Here is a 20,643-nt window from a genome sequence, read left to right as displayed (position 1 = left end):
CTGGCCTCGCAGCCCTAGCAAGGTGCCCTGCTGAGCCACCCACCCAGCAAAGGTCCCATCTGCACTGGGGCGGGGCGGGGGGGGGGGGTGTTTACTTTCCCTTCACCTGCCCCAGGAAAGCCCCCACCATGATGCAGGGCACTCACCTAGTAGAAGGAGGAAGGCAGCCACCAGGCAACATGCCAGCCCCATGGGAAACAGCTCTGCTTGGGTCCTCTCCCAGAGGGGTGGTGGAAGGCTCTCACGAGCAATGGTGACAGCCACCCTGCTATTTTGAAAGTGGCTGGGAGGAAGCTGCCCAGCGGCAGTGGTTTCCTCTGCTTAGAAAAGGTGGGGAGAGCTGGGGAGGGGAGTGCAAAGTAACACGTCTCTGAGAGGTGACAGCCGGCACCCCAGCCCCATGCCACCTGGGCAAGGGTGATGCCCAAGGCACTGCGCGTGCCAAGTGCCCGGCACTACCGGCTGTGGTTTTGCTGCTGTCCCACAGCAGCTCACAGGCTAACAGCCCTCTGCCTCATGACTCCTGCTTTGTTGCATGGAGTAGCTTGCTCCCTGTTAACAGAGGGGTCGAGGGGCCAGACCCTGGGGAGATAGGGGAGCAGATTTCTAGGGCTGAAGCTCCCCCGAGCTATTTATTTTCCATAGCTGCAGACAGCAGCGTGATGCCTCAGGTACAGGCTGGGTTGGCACAGTGCTCCCCAAGGATGGCAGACCAAGCTCTGCATTGAGGTGCAGTGGGGCACTCCAAGTGAGGTGCCTCTCCCACAGTACCCCCACCAGCCCATTGCCTACACAGGTGGGAGACCGTCCATTGTAATGCCCACCTCAGGTGGCTTACTGGCTCCCAAAGGATTACCACACAGCCAGAAACTGGTAGGGAACGCTCTCCCGTAAGTGCAACCCATGTGCAGGTACCTGCATGTGGGGCACCCTGGACCAGCACAGCTCACAGGGACAGTAAGGCCACAGGGAGCCACACCGGGAGGGCTGAGGCCAGGTGACTGCTGGCTGCAGCCCTGGAGGCAAGTGCTGCAGCGGCATCGCCCACCATCAGCACCGTATGGCCTGGGGCATGCTGCTGGTCCTGCCAGCAGGTGCCAGGGAGGTGGTGGGAGGCTGACGGGGCACATCCCAGGCAGGGGAATCCCAGCCTCCCAGGCATGCAGCCAAACACTAGCAAGGGGCTCAAAGCAGAGACTCTCTCTGAGAGGATTTGTTTAGGGGTTTGTGGGGGGGGGGGGATTGTTTTGGTTGGGGGGGGTTGGGGATTTTTGTTTGGTTTTTTGTGGTTTGGTGGTTGAGGTTTTTTCCCCATAAAGGATGGCAGCACAAAGCATTTAGCTGTGAGCCACACTGCACCCGCCATGCTGCCAGGGCATCGACTCAATGACTAAATTAGCTCAGGGATTCACAAGCAAAAACCAACCATAAAACAAGTCCTTTTGCTTGATCCCCTGGGACTCCTAGAGGGAACAAGATTCATGTAACAAACGAAAACAAATACGAGGTCCCTCCTTCCCCCGTTTAATAAACTGATTCTCATGACAGCCTGTGTGGCCAGGAGATAGAGGCAGAGGCTCCTCCTTGCAAGGCTCATGCCTCCATTAGCCAGCTCCTCCTCAGCCTGCGTGCATAGCTCCCATAGCACCATGCAGCTCTCCAGAAAGCCAAATGCAGACCTGGGGGGATGGGTTGTTGCAGCAGGCAGAGAGGTCCCTGCAGGATCTCACCTGTCCCCTGCCACCCACTGCTGTTTCAATGAAACAGAGCAGAGGAGCAGTACCTATTTTGGGAAAAGAGGGTGCAACGCAAGGCTGAAACCCACACGCTGTCTCCACAGTAGGACACAGCCACGCACATAGCCATAACTGCGTGGTAGGCTTCCGTTCCCTGCTACGGGACAAAACCCTCCTTTCTCAGAAGGAAAGGGATGAAGAGGTTTGCTTTCCAAGAGCAACCCGCTACCAGCAGTGCCCCAGGGATGATCCTGCTGACAGTAAGCCAACCTGCTTACCGCTTTGGAGGAGGGAAAAGCATCTCTGCTGCAGCAACAGAGTAAACTGAAAGGAAACTGAGTTCAATCTCCGTGAGCTTCCGACAATCAGTGTGCAGATAAACACACACACAGGAACAGTTTAACTCCAAGCTTCCAACTCTAATGATGCATGAGTCACTGTTTACATTTGCAATAGAGAAACTGGGGAGAATAGGATTGCTTGGCCCAGCCCTATCACTGGCAATGACGATGCTCTGTGGACAAAACCAACAGCTCCCTCTTCCTGGGACTGTGCAGTCTAAAACTCACTCTTTTCCTCCCCAGGAAATCAGTGCAACCAGACCTCTTAGCACGTCACCACCATCTCCTACTCCAGAGCACAAGGCTGGAGGTCAGGTTGCTCACAGCACTGGCTTTGGCTTTCATGCAGGTGATTACCATCTGCAATTGCATGCCTCCATACCTGTTCTCCTTCCTTTTGCCTCCCTGGATCCCTCTGCAGGCACCCTTTTTGGGTGCTGCTAAGCCACTTTGGGCCAAAGCTTTCCAGAAAAACACCACCAAAAATGCATCAGGGAAAGTTTTACCAAGCCCAGTGCAGCCAGGGTGAAGTTAGACTCTACCTAAAAGAGCACAGCAGCAACTGGCAACATCCATGGTGACTTGGAAACCTCCTGGACAGACAAGTGCTGACCAGACGCTCCCCTTGCACACTGCAAGAAGCCTGGGGAGGGATGGGGGATAAGGCAGGATCACTCCCACAGCAGGGTAGAAATGCTATGGAGGAAGCTGTTGAGGATGAAGGAGGTGACCCCATGGTCAGTGTTGATTTTTTAGGGGGAACAGACTGCTGAGACTGCAACTACAGGCATAGGGGAGAGGCTGCAGCCCAGATCCCCTGTCTGTCTATATGTCTCCCATGAGCTCACTCACCTCATCTGGGTGCCAGGGGTTAGAGCAGCTATGGTTTCCTCTGCCCACAGTCATCACATTCGTTGCTGGCTTCCACCCATCACAGCATAGGGCACAGCCTACCCCACTTTCTGAAAAGTAGCAATGAACCCCAGCTTCCAAAGGAAACCAGACCTAAAACCATGTCGTGGGCAAATCCGGCTTTGCACAGGAAGGGTTTTCAGCCACTGTCAAGGTTGCTTGCTCTGGGAGGGAAAAAACCCCAACAAATCCCCCCCCCAACTTTTAAAAGGGAGGGTTCCCCCGTGAGCTTTTGGCATTGCTATGCCGCATCCCAGGTGAAAGCAAACTGCTCGTGGAGGAGCATGAGCTCTGGGGCCTCTGCTCAGCCCCATGGCTCTACCATCTCTGCCCCATCTGAGGCAGCCTCAGCATCTCTACTCACACAGATGAGCACCCTGGAGCTCCCCAAGCACTGAAGCACAGGTGGCAAAGGAGCTAGCAACTAATTTGAGGCAGCAAGGTCCCAGCAGAGAGGCTGAAGGGGGCAAAGACAACACAGCCTTCTCCTCCCAGCCCCTCCTCACCCTTCGGCCTGCACAACTTGCCCTGGAGCAGCATGGGTGGGAGCCCTGCTCCCCCTTTTTTTGGGGGAAAGGCAGTGGTGCCTGCTTGGCTGTAAACACCTCAGTGCCTTGCAAAGGGCAGCCGCAGAGCTCCCTGCATTTCAGGCTGCTCTTGCGACTGAATGGGGAGGGGGAATACAGCCCAGGGTGCAGGCAAGCCTTCCAAAAATGCCTCTTCTGCCTTTGCTTCACAGATCTCAGGAGGCACGTCCTCCGCCCAGAAATGCCATTGCCACGTACCACAGTGACCAGGGAGGGGCAGAAGGACAGGGAGGGATGAAGGTTGCAGCCTCAAAAGCGAGAGGCTGACGCCAGGCAGAGTGGGGGGACGTGGGGAAGAGCAAAGCATTAGCTGGGATAATCTGGCAGTCTTGGGGGATGCGCCAGAAGCCTACAGATAATCAGGGGAGCTGGCACAACAGACTTTGAAGTCTGCCGTCAGGTTTTCTCAGCTCGGCTCAGACATCAAAGGCAGCTGGTTACTTCTCCCAATTACTGAGCAGGAGCCAGCCGGCTGCCTGGCTTCCCCAAGGCCGGCCGCCTCAGCTGCTATCCCCAGGGCACACTCTTGTGGGCAGAAACCTCCTGACAGAGCAGAAATGCCCGAATCCTCCAGCTCCTGCTAGAGCCAGGCTTGCTTTGCTGGGAGCTTGCCACGCAGCTACATGGGCTTTCACCTTGGGCTGTTGGAGCCGAACGAGATCTCAATGGATAAAGATCTCCCCACTGATGTGCTACCGAACCAAACCACTCGCCAATCCCAGGGAAACCAGACAGCCACAAAAACACAGGGAAGCCTAGCAAAGATGAAGAAAATAGTGACCTTTTCTCATGGCAGTGGGAAGGACAACTTCTGTTACTCAAATCCTGTGTGTCCTGGGACCTTCTGGGACATTGCTCCAATGCACAGCAAGGATAGGGTCTTCTTGAGCAAAACCCACAGCTGCACAGAAAGTCTGTTGTGATTGTTTTGCACATAAAAATACAATGTGATTGGTACAGGAACTGAAACAAATAATTAAAAGTAAAAACGCAACTGAAATCTAAGAGCAGAACAGGCTGGGAAGCAAAGAAACACCCATCCCGTGCAACTGCAGCTTTGTAGGACTAACGGAATGCCCACAGTTTTGGTTTGGTTTTTTTTGTTTTTTTTTTTTTTTTTTCCCCTAATGAACTGGCATTTACACCATAATTTCTACTGCAAAAACTCAGACAAGAACAAAATTGGCCAGGCCACTGCAGAGACATCAAAATTCCTTCAGAAAAAGTATGATGGGTTATTCCTGCTTCACTGCCACAGCAGCAGGCAAACACACTTGTTCTGAATCTGCTTTGCCAGCAGGACATAAGCAGAGCCTGAACCACATGCCTCATGTCTTATCCTAATAAAAAGTGCTCTTTAGCTGCCCCCGCCCTTTTTTTTTTTTTTAATTTTTATTTTTTAAATCTTCTACCCACACAAAAGTTCTGAAAAGCCTCACTCCTCTATAGCCATAGCTCCACCAGTCTTTGTAGTTTGGGCCAGCAGTGCATTTCTGACATGTCTCCTGAACATCTCACCTTTGCTGCAGGTGGCAGAAAGCTCAGGGAGGGACACAGCGTGCCGCGACGGACCACGATGGATGCTGCACAAGGGAGCTAATTCACCTCCTCCCTGCCAGCTCCTCACAGCACCCCAGGAAGAAGCCAGCGCACGTGGCACCTCGGCAAAGCAGCATTGCTCAGCAGCTGCCCTTTCCTGTCCACATCGGGCCACGCTCCTCTAGCTGCAGGGCTTGGCTCCGAGGTGGCGCAGCCTGCCCTCTGCAAATCCCAGTGATTCCCCACCGCAGCACACACAGGGCCCCATCACATCACTGCGTAGTCTGCAAGCGCAGCCCCCCTGCCCAGCTTGGCACCAGAAGCTGCTACGTGCCACCAACAGATCTCTCCACACTGGCGTTCAAAGCGGCATCAGCATCTTTTAAGCTAGCAGCATCATGAAAGACCATTTGAAGCAGAGCAGCAGAGGGTTGCATCTCATCGTTTTGGTTCCCAATGGACATAGCGAGGGCAGAGGCCAGGGAAGAGAGGAGTGAGGTTAAGAGAGGGAAAGAGGGAGTGCAATCACAGCGGGCTGTTTTTCAGTAGGAACTTCTGTTGAGGAATACAGAACAGTATTACATATTGGGAGAGAAGCTAGGTTTTAATATTAAGCTGCTTATTTAGGTCTCTAAGTTATGGAGATGCTACACTTCAAAACTAATTAGATTGACAGAGCTTGGATTCGATTACAGGATTTCCAGAAGCAAGAGGGTTTAAAAAAAAAAAATTAAGTAACTGACCTGGAAATGTTAGCAAGGGAATTAAACAGCCATTGCTGCAGCCAATTGTTAAATACAACTAAGCTGGGAAAAATGACAGCTCCAGCTACCAAAACCCACTGCACCAGTGGACGCAGTAGGGAGCTGCTCTCCTAACAGACCTGAGTGGAAGATGCACGAAACGAGTGTTTCCCAGTCCTAGCGGTATGCAGAGGTTCTCCAAGGCCCTACAGGAAGCATGTGCCTCCCTCTGACGGCAGTGTGTGAATCTGAAAGTGCAAGAATTTTTCCCCACCCTGAACCTGCTGCAGGGGCAGAAAAGGGAGAAGCTGTAGGCCCCACAGAGCAGCACAAGGGCTACTGGGGGAAATACCACCACCTACGCAGACAGAAAGTCCCATCCTTACTAGCCAGGACACTAAAGCACTGTCTGCCCAAGCAGTGTGGTCAGCCCAGCACTACGAACAATGTAGGAGTCATACACAGCTATGCTCCTTGCTCCTGAAGTGATAAATCAAGGTAATAATGGCAGAACTACGCTTACAGCTCAACTAGCATCAAAGCCTTCGCTCATCTGCCTGAAACAACTCCCTCTTTCCCACTCCTCTGGGATCATGGGAAAAGCAGCAGTTTCACAAGGTCTAATAGCAGAGCCAGAGCAGCTCTATTTAAAATCCCAGAACTGCCAACTTCAGTTCCTCTTGAAGCTCCTAAAGCTTGTGTCATCTCTGACTATGAACCTTCTCCCCAAGAACACATATGTAGGCAGCCAAAGAAACTCAGCTTCGTGCCTGAGAGGTTGCCAGGGAGACCTTGACTCAAAATGTAGTATTAACATGCTGTTCAGTGGTCTGGATGTGTTTAGCTACCAGACAGCTGTACCTGGCCACACAGTAGATGCTCTGTTCCTATATGCCACCTTTTCATCCTTCTTGGCATCATTTTGGGTAGAGCACTCTGGACAACACCACCCCATGTTGCCCTCATTGCCACACAGCCATTCCAAGAGCAGAGCAACAGAACATGGTGTAGGCAATACTGATGCTGTTGCTGCTGGTATCCTCCATTCACACTAACGAAGGATGTCCTGGCTATAGTCACAGAAAGGTGAAATTATATTTACAGTAAGCCAAACAAATTTCTTTCAAACAAGAGGCAGGAGCTGCAGTGAACTCCAGGGAAAGCCTGCAAGGTACACAGCTTTGATTAAACAGATATGTTGGGAAGAGCTGCAAATGCACAAACTAGATCTCGCTTCTTTGTGCTCGGATTGTCAGGCTCAGTGTGAAAGCAATTCCTCCTTCAGCATTGCCACTGAAGGGCCTGATGAAGTATGTGTCCAGTACTGTAACACAGCAGCAGTTATCTTACTTTTGCCTGACACCTTCCACCTAAAAGAGCCTGCAGCACTTCCCTTGCTACTCCCTGAGACTGAGAGAGCATATCTCACCACCAAAACATGGGTCTCAGTCAAGTTGTGAAGAGGCAACATGCATATGACACAAGGTAAGGGACAGTTTAAACACAGCAATGCCATGCCCATGCGTCCTGAGAGCCACCTTGTTAACATTGTATACAATCAGGTCAAGGAAGGGGAATTCAATGAATAGCAACTTACAAAAGACCTTTCTGGATGAATGCAGGGGACTGTGGGAGACAGAAGGAAGAGAGAAAGAAAAAGATAATGGCACCAGGCAAGGACAACTCAGCATGCACCTGAAAGGCTACAGGAAAAGCCATCAGTTTCAAAAGGACCATATCTTATTTCTAAAGAAAACATATACTTCTGCCAGGTCGGGCACTCAGAGCTCGGCTTCTGAAGGGGCTGTTCCTGAAACATCAGACAGACATTTCTGAGCTAGGGGAAGAGGCTATGCATGTCAGCCCACAGTGATGGGGTGTGGGGAGAGTGGGCAGTGACAGGACACAGCTGGTAAGGTCTGTCCCTGGGGAAGGTGGCCAAACACCCAATAAAGTAGAAACACTCACCTTATGGCAATGATTTTGCTCTAAATAAATACTTTAAGAAGCCTGGTCGCTCACTATTGGTACAGATACTAGAAGAGACTGCTTCAGAGGGACTGGACACTGCAGATAACACACCAGGGACCTCTGCATAAGACACAGTTGACTCCAGTAGTCACATGGCAGAAAAGATGCATAGCAGAAGATTAGGAGCCTGCACAAGGATATAAACCACAATTAGAGCAGACTGGATCCATCCCAATAACTGGCATCCAAGGACTATTCTTATGCGAAGGTAGAGATGTTATACAAGTAACAAAATCGAGATTAAAATCAATCCTGGAACTGTTTTCATAAAAACGTAAGTTACATGAGAACGGTTGTTACAGAGATCCTGAAGACCCATTATCTGTCTCAGCTGAATAATGACTACAGTTATCTGCTGTGGCTTCCTCCCTCTTTCCCTAGCCTATGAGAGAGCTGCCATTACCTCATTTCTCCCAGCCCCTACCTGCCTGGCCAATACTTCTATACATTTATCTTGCCTAATTCTCATGTCTTAGGCAGGCTGCGCTTTCCTTTACAACTAATGATGAGAAACAGGTACCTTCAGGTTCTTATTCTAACATGCATACCTCAAGCTGGTCAGATAAATTGTGTTCTTTAGCTATCTGTTTCTCAAGTCCAGGGTGGCTAGCCTGGGTGTTAAAGATTAATCCTATCATGGTTACCTTGAGAAATTACTTTGCTTCATACTAGGTACAGTGTTCAGCACAGTGGTCACTTGTCTGGAACTGAGCAGCAGCCGTCTAGGAGCAAGTAGGCCAAAACCATCTTATTTAGAAAGAAAATCTGCTTTGGCAAAGGGAATCTGAATGTGTCTTTGGAGTCATTTCCCCATCAGAGATGCTTAGTTTCCTTCCTGGAGTCCTCATGAAGAAAGAGACTACAAAACATTTGTATGCATGTGTGCGTGGTGCCAGCCTTGCAGATGATCCGTAGCAGGCACCGGGCTGAAGTTCTACAGCTTGAGCTCTCGGCAGATGTTTCAAGGATACACCACAACAACACACCCCCACTCTTCCCCAGAGAGACGAGCACACGATCCTTTAGAGATGCAGAGACAAACATCTGGCTAGATGGCGAAGGCAGAACAGACTCCTGAAGGAAAGAACGGGAAGTGAAAGAGGGGAGGCAGAGGGAACAAAACATGGAAGAAATGAGGAAACAAGGTTGGGGACAGAAAGAAAGAGGGAGATTAGTACTACTGTACTTGCTTTCAGAACCTGCATTTGGCTGTAACCACATACAGCTTTCATATATCTGGGCCGATGCTAAGCAGCATGGGTATTTTCCCTGTTTACCATAGCAGTAGCATCCCAGGCGCCGCTGCACACCATGCCCAGGGCCTTTGCAGAGCTGAAGTCAGCACAGAGGCAACCAGAGCCACAAAGGCAACACGAGTCCTGTCCTTTCAGACATCTCTGTGGGTTTTTGGATGCCCAGTAACTGGCATGCTTACATTGCTAGCTCTGCTGGAGGAGCTCTGGAAGCATCCCCCCTTCTCTCTAGCCTCACCACTTAACGAAACTTTTGGGTTTTAGTATCTTTGAGACTCCTTGCCATCTGTTGAATATACCAAATAATTGGCAGGATCATACAAACAACTAACCAGAGGGCATGAGCCAGGTTAAGTTGCCAACAAGAAACAGAACTTCATGTCCATCTATCTGCAGCTTCATTATTCACTTCTGAAGCCAGCAGAGGTGTACTCAAAGGTGGTGGTCTAGTCTAAGGCCTATTACAAGATGGAGTTTATAAAATCCCACATGAACAAAGCACAATATAATACTAACTTGTTTTCACCAAGTCTGCTTTGGAAACTCCTGCCTTCCTACCCCCTTGGCAGAGGTGGAAGCAGACATGCACTTAGAGTTCTGGCACTTTGTGGAATGCAACTTGGCTGCCAGGGAGAGGAGAACAGCTTGTCTTTGTGGCAGCTCTTCTGAGGGACCTGGAAATCTGCAGAACCTGGCTTCCTCAATAACCCAGGCATTCCCCTAGAGCTCTCAAGATCAATCATCTGATGGCTACAGCCCAATGCCGTTTTCCTCAGTAACGGAAGGAGATCCCTGGCAAAGGGCTGTCCAATAGAAGGCTATGTGCTGTATTTAAAGTGTGTTTACCTTGCACAAGAATGAGCAGTGGCTTTTTCTTCAGTTAGCATCTCCCACAGCTTGGATCAGTTGCTAAAGGCTCTTTCTTGAAACACCATCTGTCCTGATAGCTGCTGTGCAGACCTCAGCCCCCTGCAATCATAGAAACGTAGAAAGTTCCACTGAAAAGGCAAAACCCATAAATTTCCTTGGAAGATTTGCATGACCAGGCTTCACCTTCACATGACAGGTGGCAGGTCTTCTCATGCATCCTACTCGACACCAGTCAGCTTCAGCCCAGCGGAGGTTTTAGGACTAGCCCTGACCCAAGCACAGCAGTCAGCCAGAGCCATCACAGCACAACTAGGCTGTCATAGAACAGGCACAGCCGAGTGTGTTGCCTGAGCCTGGTGCTATAGAAGCATCTGAACTCTCAGGCTCTGGCACAAAAGTGCTTTTCACACTGCCTCTATGACACTAGGCAGCTAGATATTGCTAGAGGCAGGTAGCTGAGCTGAACCCATTGCAGATACAAGGTGCTGGAGACTTTACATCTCCCATTGTTCACTGCAACACTCAGGCAGTTACTCGCAAGAATCCCCCTTCATCTCCAGACTTCAAGTTTTGGCTTTCTTTTTTACAATAAAATCCTAGCACACTTATAAGAACAGTATTAAGATCCAGGTCATCCCAGGGGGTGGGGAAGGCAAGAGGATTTCATAAAGCTAATCCAAACTTACCAGTAAGCTGTAACCTGCACAGCTAGAGGCCAACAGCTGCTGTCCCACAAGCATGTCACTCATTACTTATGGCATGTATGTGTTAAACATCTGCAGCTGCCAAAGGCTTTGCTGAGGGATCAGAGACCATTTATGGTATTTCTCTATCTCAGCTGATAGTCCCTGTCACCCCTTAAGAACTTACAGCTTGGTGCCACCTCCAAGCTTCCTGTAGGCACACTCTACAGAGGACATCCTTCCATGCCAGCTGTGACACCACCATCTGGAGAGAAGCCAAAAGGTACCCATCGTGCCAAAACCTGTCTTGACCTCCCAAAACCACTTCTGGCTCAAGCAACTTCTTGTTGGAAAGCAAGTCACCTCCTTGCTGTACTGTCATGGTGTCCTTACGTGGTTGCTTGGAGGGGGGGAATCCTAAATTCAGCCATTGGCAAGGTAAGCAAGAAGCTGACTTCCAACACTACTGATTTTCCTCCCGGTACCTTGGCAATGAGAAGCCTCGGGAAGGGTTCAAGAAGACTCAATATCTAATGCCCAGGTTTTACAGCAGATATTAAAACACGCAGTCCTAAGTCCTGGCCCTAGGTAATCAGAAGGAAACTTCCCCAAAGAGATTGACTTACAATGGGATAGAAACAGGATAGACTCAGAAAACAATTATGTTTCCCAATTCACCACACAAATGTAGACAAGTATTTAAAACTTACTGTGAAATAAGGCTGATGCTTATTTTACAGGGTAAACAGTCCTGGAAACAGGACTAAGGTTTACATTTGATACCCTTGCCTCAACAATAGTGTCTGTATGCATGCAAGGAAAGAACTGCCCATAGCTCAAACATCCAGACTCACAGCACAGACATAATCAAAAAGGCTCGCTCTTTATTTTAAACATAAAAAGAAATATTTTACACAGCATTGTTAGAACTATTCGGTACCTGCATTCCAGAATTGTGCCAAACACTTTATTTTATAACTTTGAAATTAGAACAAAAGAAAATAACTTGCCCTTCTGCTATATGATGTTCAAGCTTGTCCTGGATCGAAATTCCAAATGCCTGGAGGAATTTACCAGCTTAACCAGGAGATGTGGCAATGTGAACAGAGGAAGATCAATGTGAGCCCTTAGGATACTTTGACAATACCACAGCTTGCAGCAGGGAGGATATAGATGCTTGCACTGCATCTCAGGCAGCTTACTCTCCTGATACTCTGCAGGTTTAATACACAACCAGATGCACACACACCTCCACTCACACAAACCCTGGTCACACAGGAAATAACAAAAAACATGAAAAGTGACCTAGATTTTTTTTTTTTTCATTAGAGATAAGATTCCCACTCTATTTTAAAAAAGGGGATAATACAAAATTGGCACGAGTAGAAGGAAACCTGGGGGTTAAGTCTAGCCCCTCAGCTTCTAGCCTTCCGACTACAGCAAATACAGGGTGGAAGGGGATGCAGCATTGCTCTCCAAGGGGCTGGCAGCAGTACAAGCTAGTGGCGAACTTGCTTCACTTGGAATGACAAAGATGGTTTGTTACGGGCCATGAAGGAAGGTCAGCATTAGCTAAGGACATGGGGACCTTTCACTAGTGGAACAGGGAGCCCTGACCAAAATAACCCTGAGTTTTTTCCAGCAGGGAGAAAGTGTGCTATGTTGTATGCTTGGAAGACCTGGCAGTTCCCTGCTCATTCATTCCCTAATTATTGCATTACAGTCATGATCCTCTCCTCCTAAAACTTAACCAAGAGCACATAAACAAGGAGTGAGTCTGCAAGGACAGAAAGCGACTGATGCTGTGCTTCAAGCTTCACCAGCACTACCACCCCTCCCAAGATGCCCCAATGCCACAGGCCTTCCATGAAGAAAGCAGATGTTAATGCAGGAAAGAAGCTGCTAGATCAGTGTGGGAAGGACAGCCAGCATCCCAAACATCAGAATGGTGTTTCTAAACATCCACAGAAAAAGCAAGATTTCACTACAGACAGACAGACAGGAGAGGAAGAAAGTCTTGCTGTCAAAGTAATATCTGAGTGAATCCTTTCCTCAACTCCCTTCCTTTGGAAAGCATTGCTACAGATTTCTGGGCTTTCACAGCTGAAGCTAGAGACTGCTTCTGCCCTGTTCCTCAGCAGAGCCAGCTATGCCTGCCTGCAACATAGGCCTTTTCAGAGCTCTTCCAGAAAGGAAAACATCAGGCCAGAAAAGTTGCTATGAAAGTTCAGGCCAAAGTCTTCCAGAAGTTTATAGGTTGAGGGTGTCCCAGTTTTTAAGAAATTTCATGTAGTGTTCCAAGAGTTGAACAACAAGTTGCAAGCCTCAACCCCGCAAATCAAGTCTATTTTGAAGACATCTCACATTCAGCTTCCAAAAATCACTGGATGCCTCTATGCATACATATGTATACATATGTGACTGCATGCATGTTTGCATGCAGGAAGCAGAACAGCCTTCTAGAAAAAACCCTCGTGTCAGCCTCAGAACAAAGGTCACAATGCAAGACAGGAAAAAAACAACACACAGAAAACTTACCACAAAAAACTCAGATTTTTGCAATAGCTACAGTATTGAGTGCAAGGTTCCACAAACACTAATGTGAAATGAAGCCTTCATAGCACAGACACTAGACCTGCAGCTCTCCTGGAATGTGCAGTAGGATGAGCTATTAGAAGCAGATCACCTAGTAGCCACTACCTTCCATGAAAGCTCTCCTTTAGCGTCTTTTATCTTCAAAAAAAACCCAAACAAACCTGAAAGGATTGAGCCGTGGCCTCAATTCTACATTTCCCACCCTTCTTGATACAAGCCAAACCCTGGCTGTGATATCAGATTATGGTACAGTCCTACTTCCTTGTTTGTTTATACACAGTATCTTTATTCTGACTTTTATTGCTTAAAACACCAGCTGTGCTGGGAAGACAGAACTGCCTGGAAAAGGAGCTGCTCCCACTTAAGAGCCAGGTCAGTGTATGTGGAAGACCAAAGCAGAATTTCTATACTATAGGACCTAGGAATAGGTCTCAAACCCATGGGGAAAGCCCTGCTGCAGGCCCATGCACAAGACCAAGACCATTGGAACCTGAAGGATTCTTGCTGCCCTCTTGGGCCTGCTCCTATTCCTACCCTGAGCTGCACTTCAGCTGCTGCAGATCTCAAACTCTGCTCACAGGTTCAAGGGTTACCACTGAGTGACTGGCAGAAGCAGCATCAGAGTCTGGTCTGTGCATTTGGTAATACATGGTTTACAAGTCTCTCTAAACATGATCGGTTGGCCAACTGCAGACAAAGATTCATCTCTTTTTTTTTGTTTCCTCAAGTCATACCATCATCACTGGGGCAAGGTCTCCCACCCCTCTACCAAGGCAAGCAGAATGCTGGGCCTTGTCCCTAGACAACATTGTGCCCCCCTGCCACAAGCAGAACAGGGTCTCAGGCTCAACGTGAGCAGCTGTAGTGGGGAGAAAAGAAGGTGGAAGGGTGGGGAGAAGGTGGCCATAAGCAGACATCCAACAAATGCTTGTCTAAGGATTGATTCTTCGGGGTTGCCAAGTTAGCCCCTATTCACCACAGCTAAGAGCTTTGAGTACCGAAAATAAAATAAAAACCCACAAGTTTAAAAAATGTGTCTCAAAGACGTCCAGGCAAGTTTCTATTTTGGGGTTAACTGCAAACCCTTTGAAAGCCAGGGAAAAAGGCATGCTGACAACCATAAACCAATTCTTTGCTTGAATAGCCTCATGAGGCACCGGCAGAGGAACCTTCTCCAGCCTTCAACCCAACACAGAGAAGTCTGAGAGATATCAAGGTGGACAGAGAAAGGGAAGCAGATGGTGTGATGGGGGTACAGGGGAAAAGTAGATTTGTTAATACAATGAAGTCTAACACTTCTACCAACCCCTTTTCCACCCATCGTGCTTTCATACAGGGACATCTTTTCAAAATCAAGGGGGTCAAGGGAACCCCCAACAAAAACAAAAAAAACCCACTTAGTGAATTTTGTCACAGGGCCCTGCTGAAAGAAGGCTCAACAGTTTGCACATTAAAAAGACATGATCCCTATGCAGAAAGTGCTGCTGGAAAAGGAGAACTCCAAGTTGCTAAATACGGCCTGAATGCTTTCAGGACATTATGTGTAACAAGGAGAAGCTTGAGGTCCAGGCTGAAATCAGAGAGGAAGCACACTGTCTTGTCTGGGCCTGTGAGCAAGTGTCTCAGCACAGTCCAAGAGCCCTTGTGAGTCTCCCAAAACGCAAATGTGTCCGGCTCCCACGCTCAGTCCATCTCCATTGACATTAACCGACGACGTTCTCGTCTTGTTTCCTGCACTTCCTTCTTGCAGCACCAACGAGAACTGCAGTAGCCAATGAGGCAGGATAAAAGTCCAATGGCAGTGGCCAGACCGATGCCAATCAGAAGGGGATACTTGAAAGCATTCAGAACTGAAAGAGGAAGGCAAAGTCATTAGATATCACTGAGAAATTTAGAGATCCGCTTTATTTGTTCTTGGTGAAAAAAGGAAAAAAATCTCATGTTATTCAGTCACGGGCAGATTATTTATTTCAGAAGGAAATTACACTAATTTTCCTTCTTGATATCTGTTTTTTGAGGTTTGGAAAATTGGTCTCTTACTGGATCCCCTTAACTCCTCACCCTAATTCTTCCTCCACTATTTCAAAGCCTCAGGGAGGCTGGAAACACCAGAGGAACCTTTGAGTGAGATAGCGAAGACGAGCTAGTTTCAAGAGGTATCCCATTACCTGTTCCTCCAAACAAAAGCCTTGCAAAGTTTCCCCATCAGAGGCAGACTGTGTCTGTGTTCTTTGTAATATGTTTCAAAATGGCAAGGAGTGGACTCCTTTACGCTTTGCTTGATTAGCACTACTCGTACAGTATGTTCACTGCCACTCAGCAACCCTGTCTAATCAACCTCCAGAGTTGGTACCTAAACAAGAAATTTGATTTGTAGGCACCTACTCCTCATTTAAAAGGCAGGGTCAAGAACTGCAAGGAGGTTGGAAAGTACAGTTATAATAGTTATCTGCACAGTAGGGAGAACAAAAACTTCTGATTCAAGTTCGTGGAACTTCCCAATATCACCTTTCCCGGAAATACTAAGAAGATGGCAACTAGTTCAAAACCCCTCCTGCATTAATTTTCCTCCTTAGCTACGTGCTGAATACAGCATCTAGCTGTGCAACTTGCTTCTCATGAAGTATCTACCAACACTTGCAATTCAGGTTGGAAAGCAGATAAGGCATTAAGTGCAGGGAGCAGTACGTCTTGTGGTTAGGAGAGGGAGGAAGGAGCGAGAGCTCTGACTTTCTGTTCTCAGGTTTGATATTAACCACAACGTGACTATTTCAGCACACCCCATCTGCAAACCAAGGCTTCCTCCTGCAGGCAGCAGAAGAGTTAACACTTGGAGAGAATACTGTGCCTTGACTGAAAGATGCCCCAGCTATGCAAAACATCACCAAGAGAAGATCAGGAAAGAAAACACTCCTGTCTTATGACTACAGTCTGTCCAGGCCTACCTAGTCCACAGAATCTGAAATCAGAAGTTGCAAACAACAGAAAAGTATAACAAAATCTAATGAGACTATCACAGGCACCTTTGAAAATAGTCCTGGGGAATATTTGTCACAAAGATGTAACAAGGTGTTGAAAAATAAATAAATTGCATAACACATGTTGCAATCTCTTACCATCCATTTTCACAGACAGAAAGATAGGTTTGGCTTTGATGTCAGGTTCCCGCTGCCATACGCCGGTGGCAGATTGCACCCATGGGGTCACTATGCAGTAGTGGTTCCCAAAGTCATGGTCTTCACAGCCATGCACGCGGAGCCGGAATTCCAGGGGGCTGATTCTCTCCAGGCTGAGATCACTGCTCCCATTTCTCCTGCTCTGTGTCACAATCCCTCTCCGGTCCAGTGATGCCAGCAAGACGGGCTCTCTGTCCAACGCAAAGGAGCGCACAGCAAACCAGGAGACATCAAAGGACATATCATCTGCATTTGTGGACAAAGAAGAACTTAGACGTGTTGGTGAGCTCTGAAAAGTATTCATAGTGCCACTTCTCAGCAGAAAGGTTAATCTGCAAACAGCATAGTTAACACTGGTCCGACAGCAGAAGAAAAAAAAGAAAAGTCAAAAAAAAAAAAAAAAAAGAAAGCGAGTGCCCTGAACATATCCTTTCTAGAAGAATTCAAGCAGTGAACTGCAATGAAATGCACTGGCAGGAAGAATGTAGCTGCACAGAAAGGGTGACTTGCTACAGAGACGACAAAGAGGAGATTTCTTGCTTTCCTGCTATCCTAAAATTTATATTTCATCTCTGATCTAAGTTTTCACCAAGCAGACCTAGCATCATAAGAAGTATTATAACTACACTGAACCTACAGTGAAAAGGGATTGGAAGTGCTAGGTATTTGCTAGCAGAGTGATTTGCTATCACTATCTTCACGCAGGGCCTACACAACCGCAAAGTCAGAAGGCTCTTTCCTTACATTTAAGTCTGCCTAAATGAATACAACAATTCTACATAGAGTGCAAAAAACCACCTATAAAAGTACAAAGCATTCAGGAGAAAAGCCTGACCATGATGCTTTAATGCATTTTTTCCAGAGTTGTGGCTTACTGTCACACATCATCAGGCATCATGCCTTGTACAAGTTTTACCACCCAAGGAGACAGTCTCTAAAATGCATTTGCAACACCTTCCACATTTAACATAGCTGACAGGTAGTCAGAGTTCATCAGCATATCTAGCTCTTTCTACGTTCATGCAAGATCCTATTGATCCCATTAGCAGATCTCAGGCTTAACCCTATTAGGCTGATGTAGCTGAGTCTACTTTAAAAATCACCACTATTCTTTGCTAACATGAGCCCAGCAGCACCTGTCAGAGTCTGAAACCTGGCATGACCTAGAGCATAGACAGGAAAACCTGCTCACTTGTTTCATCAACAGGTCTTCCTTCCTGGCACATTAGCAAACTGATGGACCCAAACTAGAAATGGAGGTTACTATTTCTGTGCTGAGTTTTGGGTACTGGTAGAACGTGTGCACAGGGCTTAACCTTTTCACATCTAAGGCAATCCCAGTGATTTTGGCAATGTATCAAGCCTCCATTTGCTAGCATTGAGATCTCTGAAAAATACAGTATTAGGAATCTGAAATTTAAAACTGATCTTTCATCTAATTGAGTTTGCTCTTAAGTTCCACATTTGATCTCCAGGCTAATGGAAAAATTAAAGCCCTAAACCTGCTGCTGTACTCAAATTCTTTGCAGGTGTAAGTGAAGATGATTTTTAAGCCTCTATCAGGCAAGCTATCACTTTGAGAAGGAAGGAAACCTTTAAAATATTATTTTAAGTAAAATGAAGTAAAGGGACATCCTCAGCTCTGCTACTTGAAGTAGAGAATCAGCTGGCCAGGTATAACATTCCCCCTTACTTCAGACAAAAAAACCACCCACTGTTTGGGGTATAATTAAGTCCCTCGTAAGGCACACTGGTTTTATACACATTTTCAAAAACCAAACAAAAAGATGAGAAAGCAGATGTTACTACCAGAGACACTGGCTGACCAAACTGTTTTGGGACACCAGCCCGTTTCCTGCCCTGCCTGCCATGGCCAGGTGCTCCAGGCACAGAACCTCAGGTGACAGCACAGAACCTCAAGAGAGCACCTGGCCTGTTTTGTAGCCCTACAGCAGGAGCAGGTCTCCCAGTCCTACATGGGGGTCAACATAGGTCAAATGGACCAGCAGCCCTCACAACAATCGCTCCTGCCTATCATACCAAGGAATACGATTAGTTACTTGGCATAGCACTTGGATCGCTTCCCTTGCTTTCAAGGTTAATAAAAATCACTGTAAACACATGTTAATAGGACCAAACTTTGACCTCTGCTTTGTGTACTCATCCAACTGTCTGTGGGAAATAGGGCCTCTACTGGAGAGAGCTCTGTTTCTATAAACTACTCTTCGTCTCTGCTGCCTGTTTATGCCAAATAGGGTAATTGCACCGGTCCTCAGGCAGTCACGTTGGGAACAACCAATTCCTTCCAAAGATCATCAAGACTGCCATTAGCTGTTGTGTTTCCAGGTACCGTAGGAGCATATGGACACCTTCCAGGCTAAGTCCAACTACCCTGACACACCATTGAACTTGCTAAAAAACAGTTTAAACAATAAATTTAGATACATATAAAAAAAAAATCTAGCCTTCAGATTCCCAGACAACTTGCTACCTTTGAAGAATTCCTTCTTTTCAGTATCAGTTAATTTGAGGTTCCTTTCCCTCCACATACAAAGATGAGTGTAGGCACTTGCTGTCACTTTGAAATAGCTGAATCTATCTTCTGTAATTACAACATGGGACAACAGTATTATGCCAACATATTTTATTAGTCAGTATACACAGCGTGCAATTAGTGACTCACTACAGTCAGAGGGAGGATTTGGCTCTGAGTACTCTTTGTCACTATCCTCCTTGAAATAGCTTCATACAGCAAAGTCATCCGATTCATTTCTATATATCTCTGGTTTTCATGCAATAAAACACAGGAAAATGTAACAAAACCAAGACATAAATCAGGTGCTCTCTAAAGATCTGTGATGAACATGCCTAGATGCTCCCAAGTGCTAATAAATACGTAGTTTTACTGACATAAAACAGGCCACATGCTAGGTTTCTGAAAAGCAACTGTACCATTCCACATATACCTTGCATCAACGTTGACAAGTCCCTCTCACAATTTTTGTCCCCATTCTACAAAACCCAAACCCAACCACAAGAACCATGCTCACACTTAACACTACAAAGGTTTCTTTCACCGGTTCCTTCCACGGTCCACAATATTGTAAGTAGTGAGAGACACCTGGACAAGGTGCCCCACATTAGAGGAAAGCGTAACATCCCACTGCCAAGCTCAAAGCCCATCAAGGACCTCAAGTGCCTCCACCTCATGCAACTCAAGCTGCTGTCTGAGCTAGATGCTTCAGAGCTCTGTGAGCAGAGTAATAGTGGCGCTATGCTTCCTCCCCTCTTCAGTTAGTGAGGATCATCAACATGTAAAGCACATCTTTATGCACATTTCAATTTGACACACAGGACTAAGCTGTCTGGGTCTTAGCTGCTTCCCTGGCCAATCACTCCTCAAAACAGGGAATCCTATTTCTAGACCAGCTCTTAGGAACCATACACTTCCACTGCTTAGAATGGAGCGCTCTCAGCATCTTGTTACAGTGCTGAATCACAATTTTGAGACCCTTTTTGTTTACTACATTTAAATGAGGTTGAATAGGGCTTCCTAGAGAGCTGAGCAAACCACTAAGCCATACAAGAGGTAAACAAGCTGGTTTTGTTAAATTCTCCAGAGTGCCCACTGGGCCTGTCTGGCACAGATGAAGAAGAAAAAAAAAACCCATCTCCTTTCAGGCACAGTAAGTAATACTTTTAAATCCCTAAGCACATAGCCCAAGAAGGGGTGATCTGGGAAGTCTAGAGAGATCATTTGTGAAAATGTGTATTCAACAGAAATATCAGAAGCAGCTTTTATATCTTCAGGGCACAGAAGAACTACTATTCCCCCCTGACACACATATACTCCCCTCATATCAATTCAAAACACCAACCACAGCTGCCAAGCCAAAGGAGCACTTCTTTAGATGGAGCAGTTGCTGCCATGTACTGAGCTTAGTAATACACACTCCATTCCAGCAGGGTCTCAGAGAAGCAGAGGAAATTAAAGCACGCAGCAGCCACGCCGAAACTTCTTCTATCCCTTTGAAAATTTCACACAGGTTGGATATGCACAAAACAGAGTACTGTGAACTGCCTCTACCAGACAAGGGTCCAACCCATAAGTAATGCTTCTAGAAACAAATAGATCGATCTAACTAAAAAAGAAGGGCACTGACAATGATCATTGGTC

The 20,643-nt window shown here is 47.2% G+C and overlaps 1 protein-coding gene across 1 annotated transcript in view; it reads right to left on the bottom strand.

Moving 5' to 3' along the window:
- Positions 1-11,557: 11,557 nt before the first annotated feature.
- Positions 11,558-20,643, bottom strand: part of PTGFRN (prostaglandin F2 receptor inhibitor) — a 71,550-nt gene continuing 62,464 nt past the window's right edge. Inside the window, exons 8-9 of the mRNA XM_075768892.1 lie at positions 16,407-16,712; positions 11,558-15,140 (exon numbers count right to left, since the gene is read on the bottom strand). Coding sequence (XP_075625007.1) covers positions 14,974-15,140; positions 16,407-16,712 — 473 coding nt within the window. The 3' untranslated portion in view covers positions 11,558-14,973. The remainder of the gene's footprint in view (positions 15,141-16,406; positions 16,713-20,643) is intronic.

The sequence above is a fragment of the Balearica regulorum genome, chromosome 1 (assembly GCF_011004875.1).
Source record: "Balearica regulorum gibbericeps isolate bBalReg1 chromosome 1, bBalReg1.pri, whole genome shotgun sequence".
NCBI lineage: Eukaryota > Metazoa > Chordata > Aves > Gruiformes > Gruidae > Balearica > Balearica regulorum.
The sequence above is the reverse complement of the archived record's forward strand: the minus strand, read 5'-3'. Positions and strand labels throughout refer to the sequence as shown.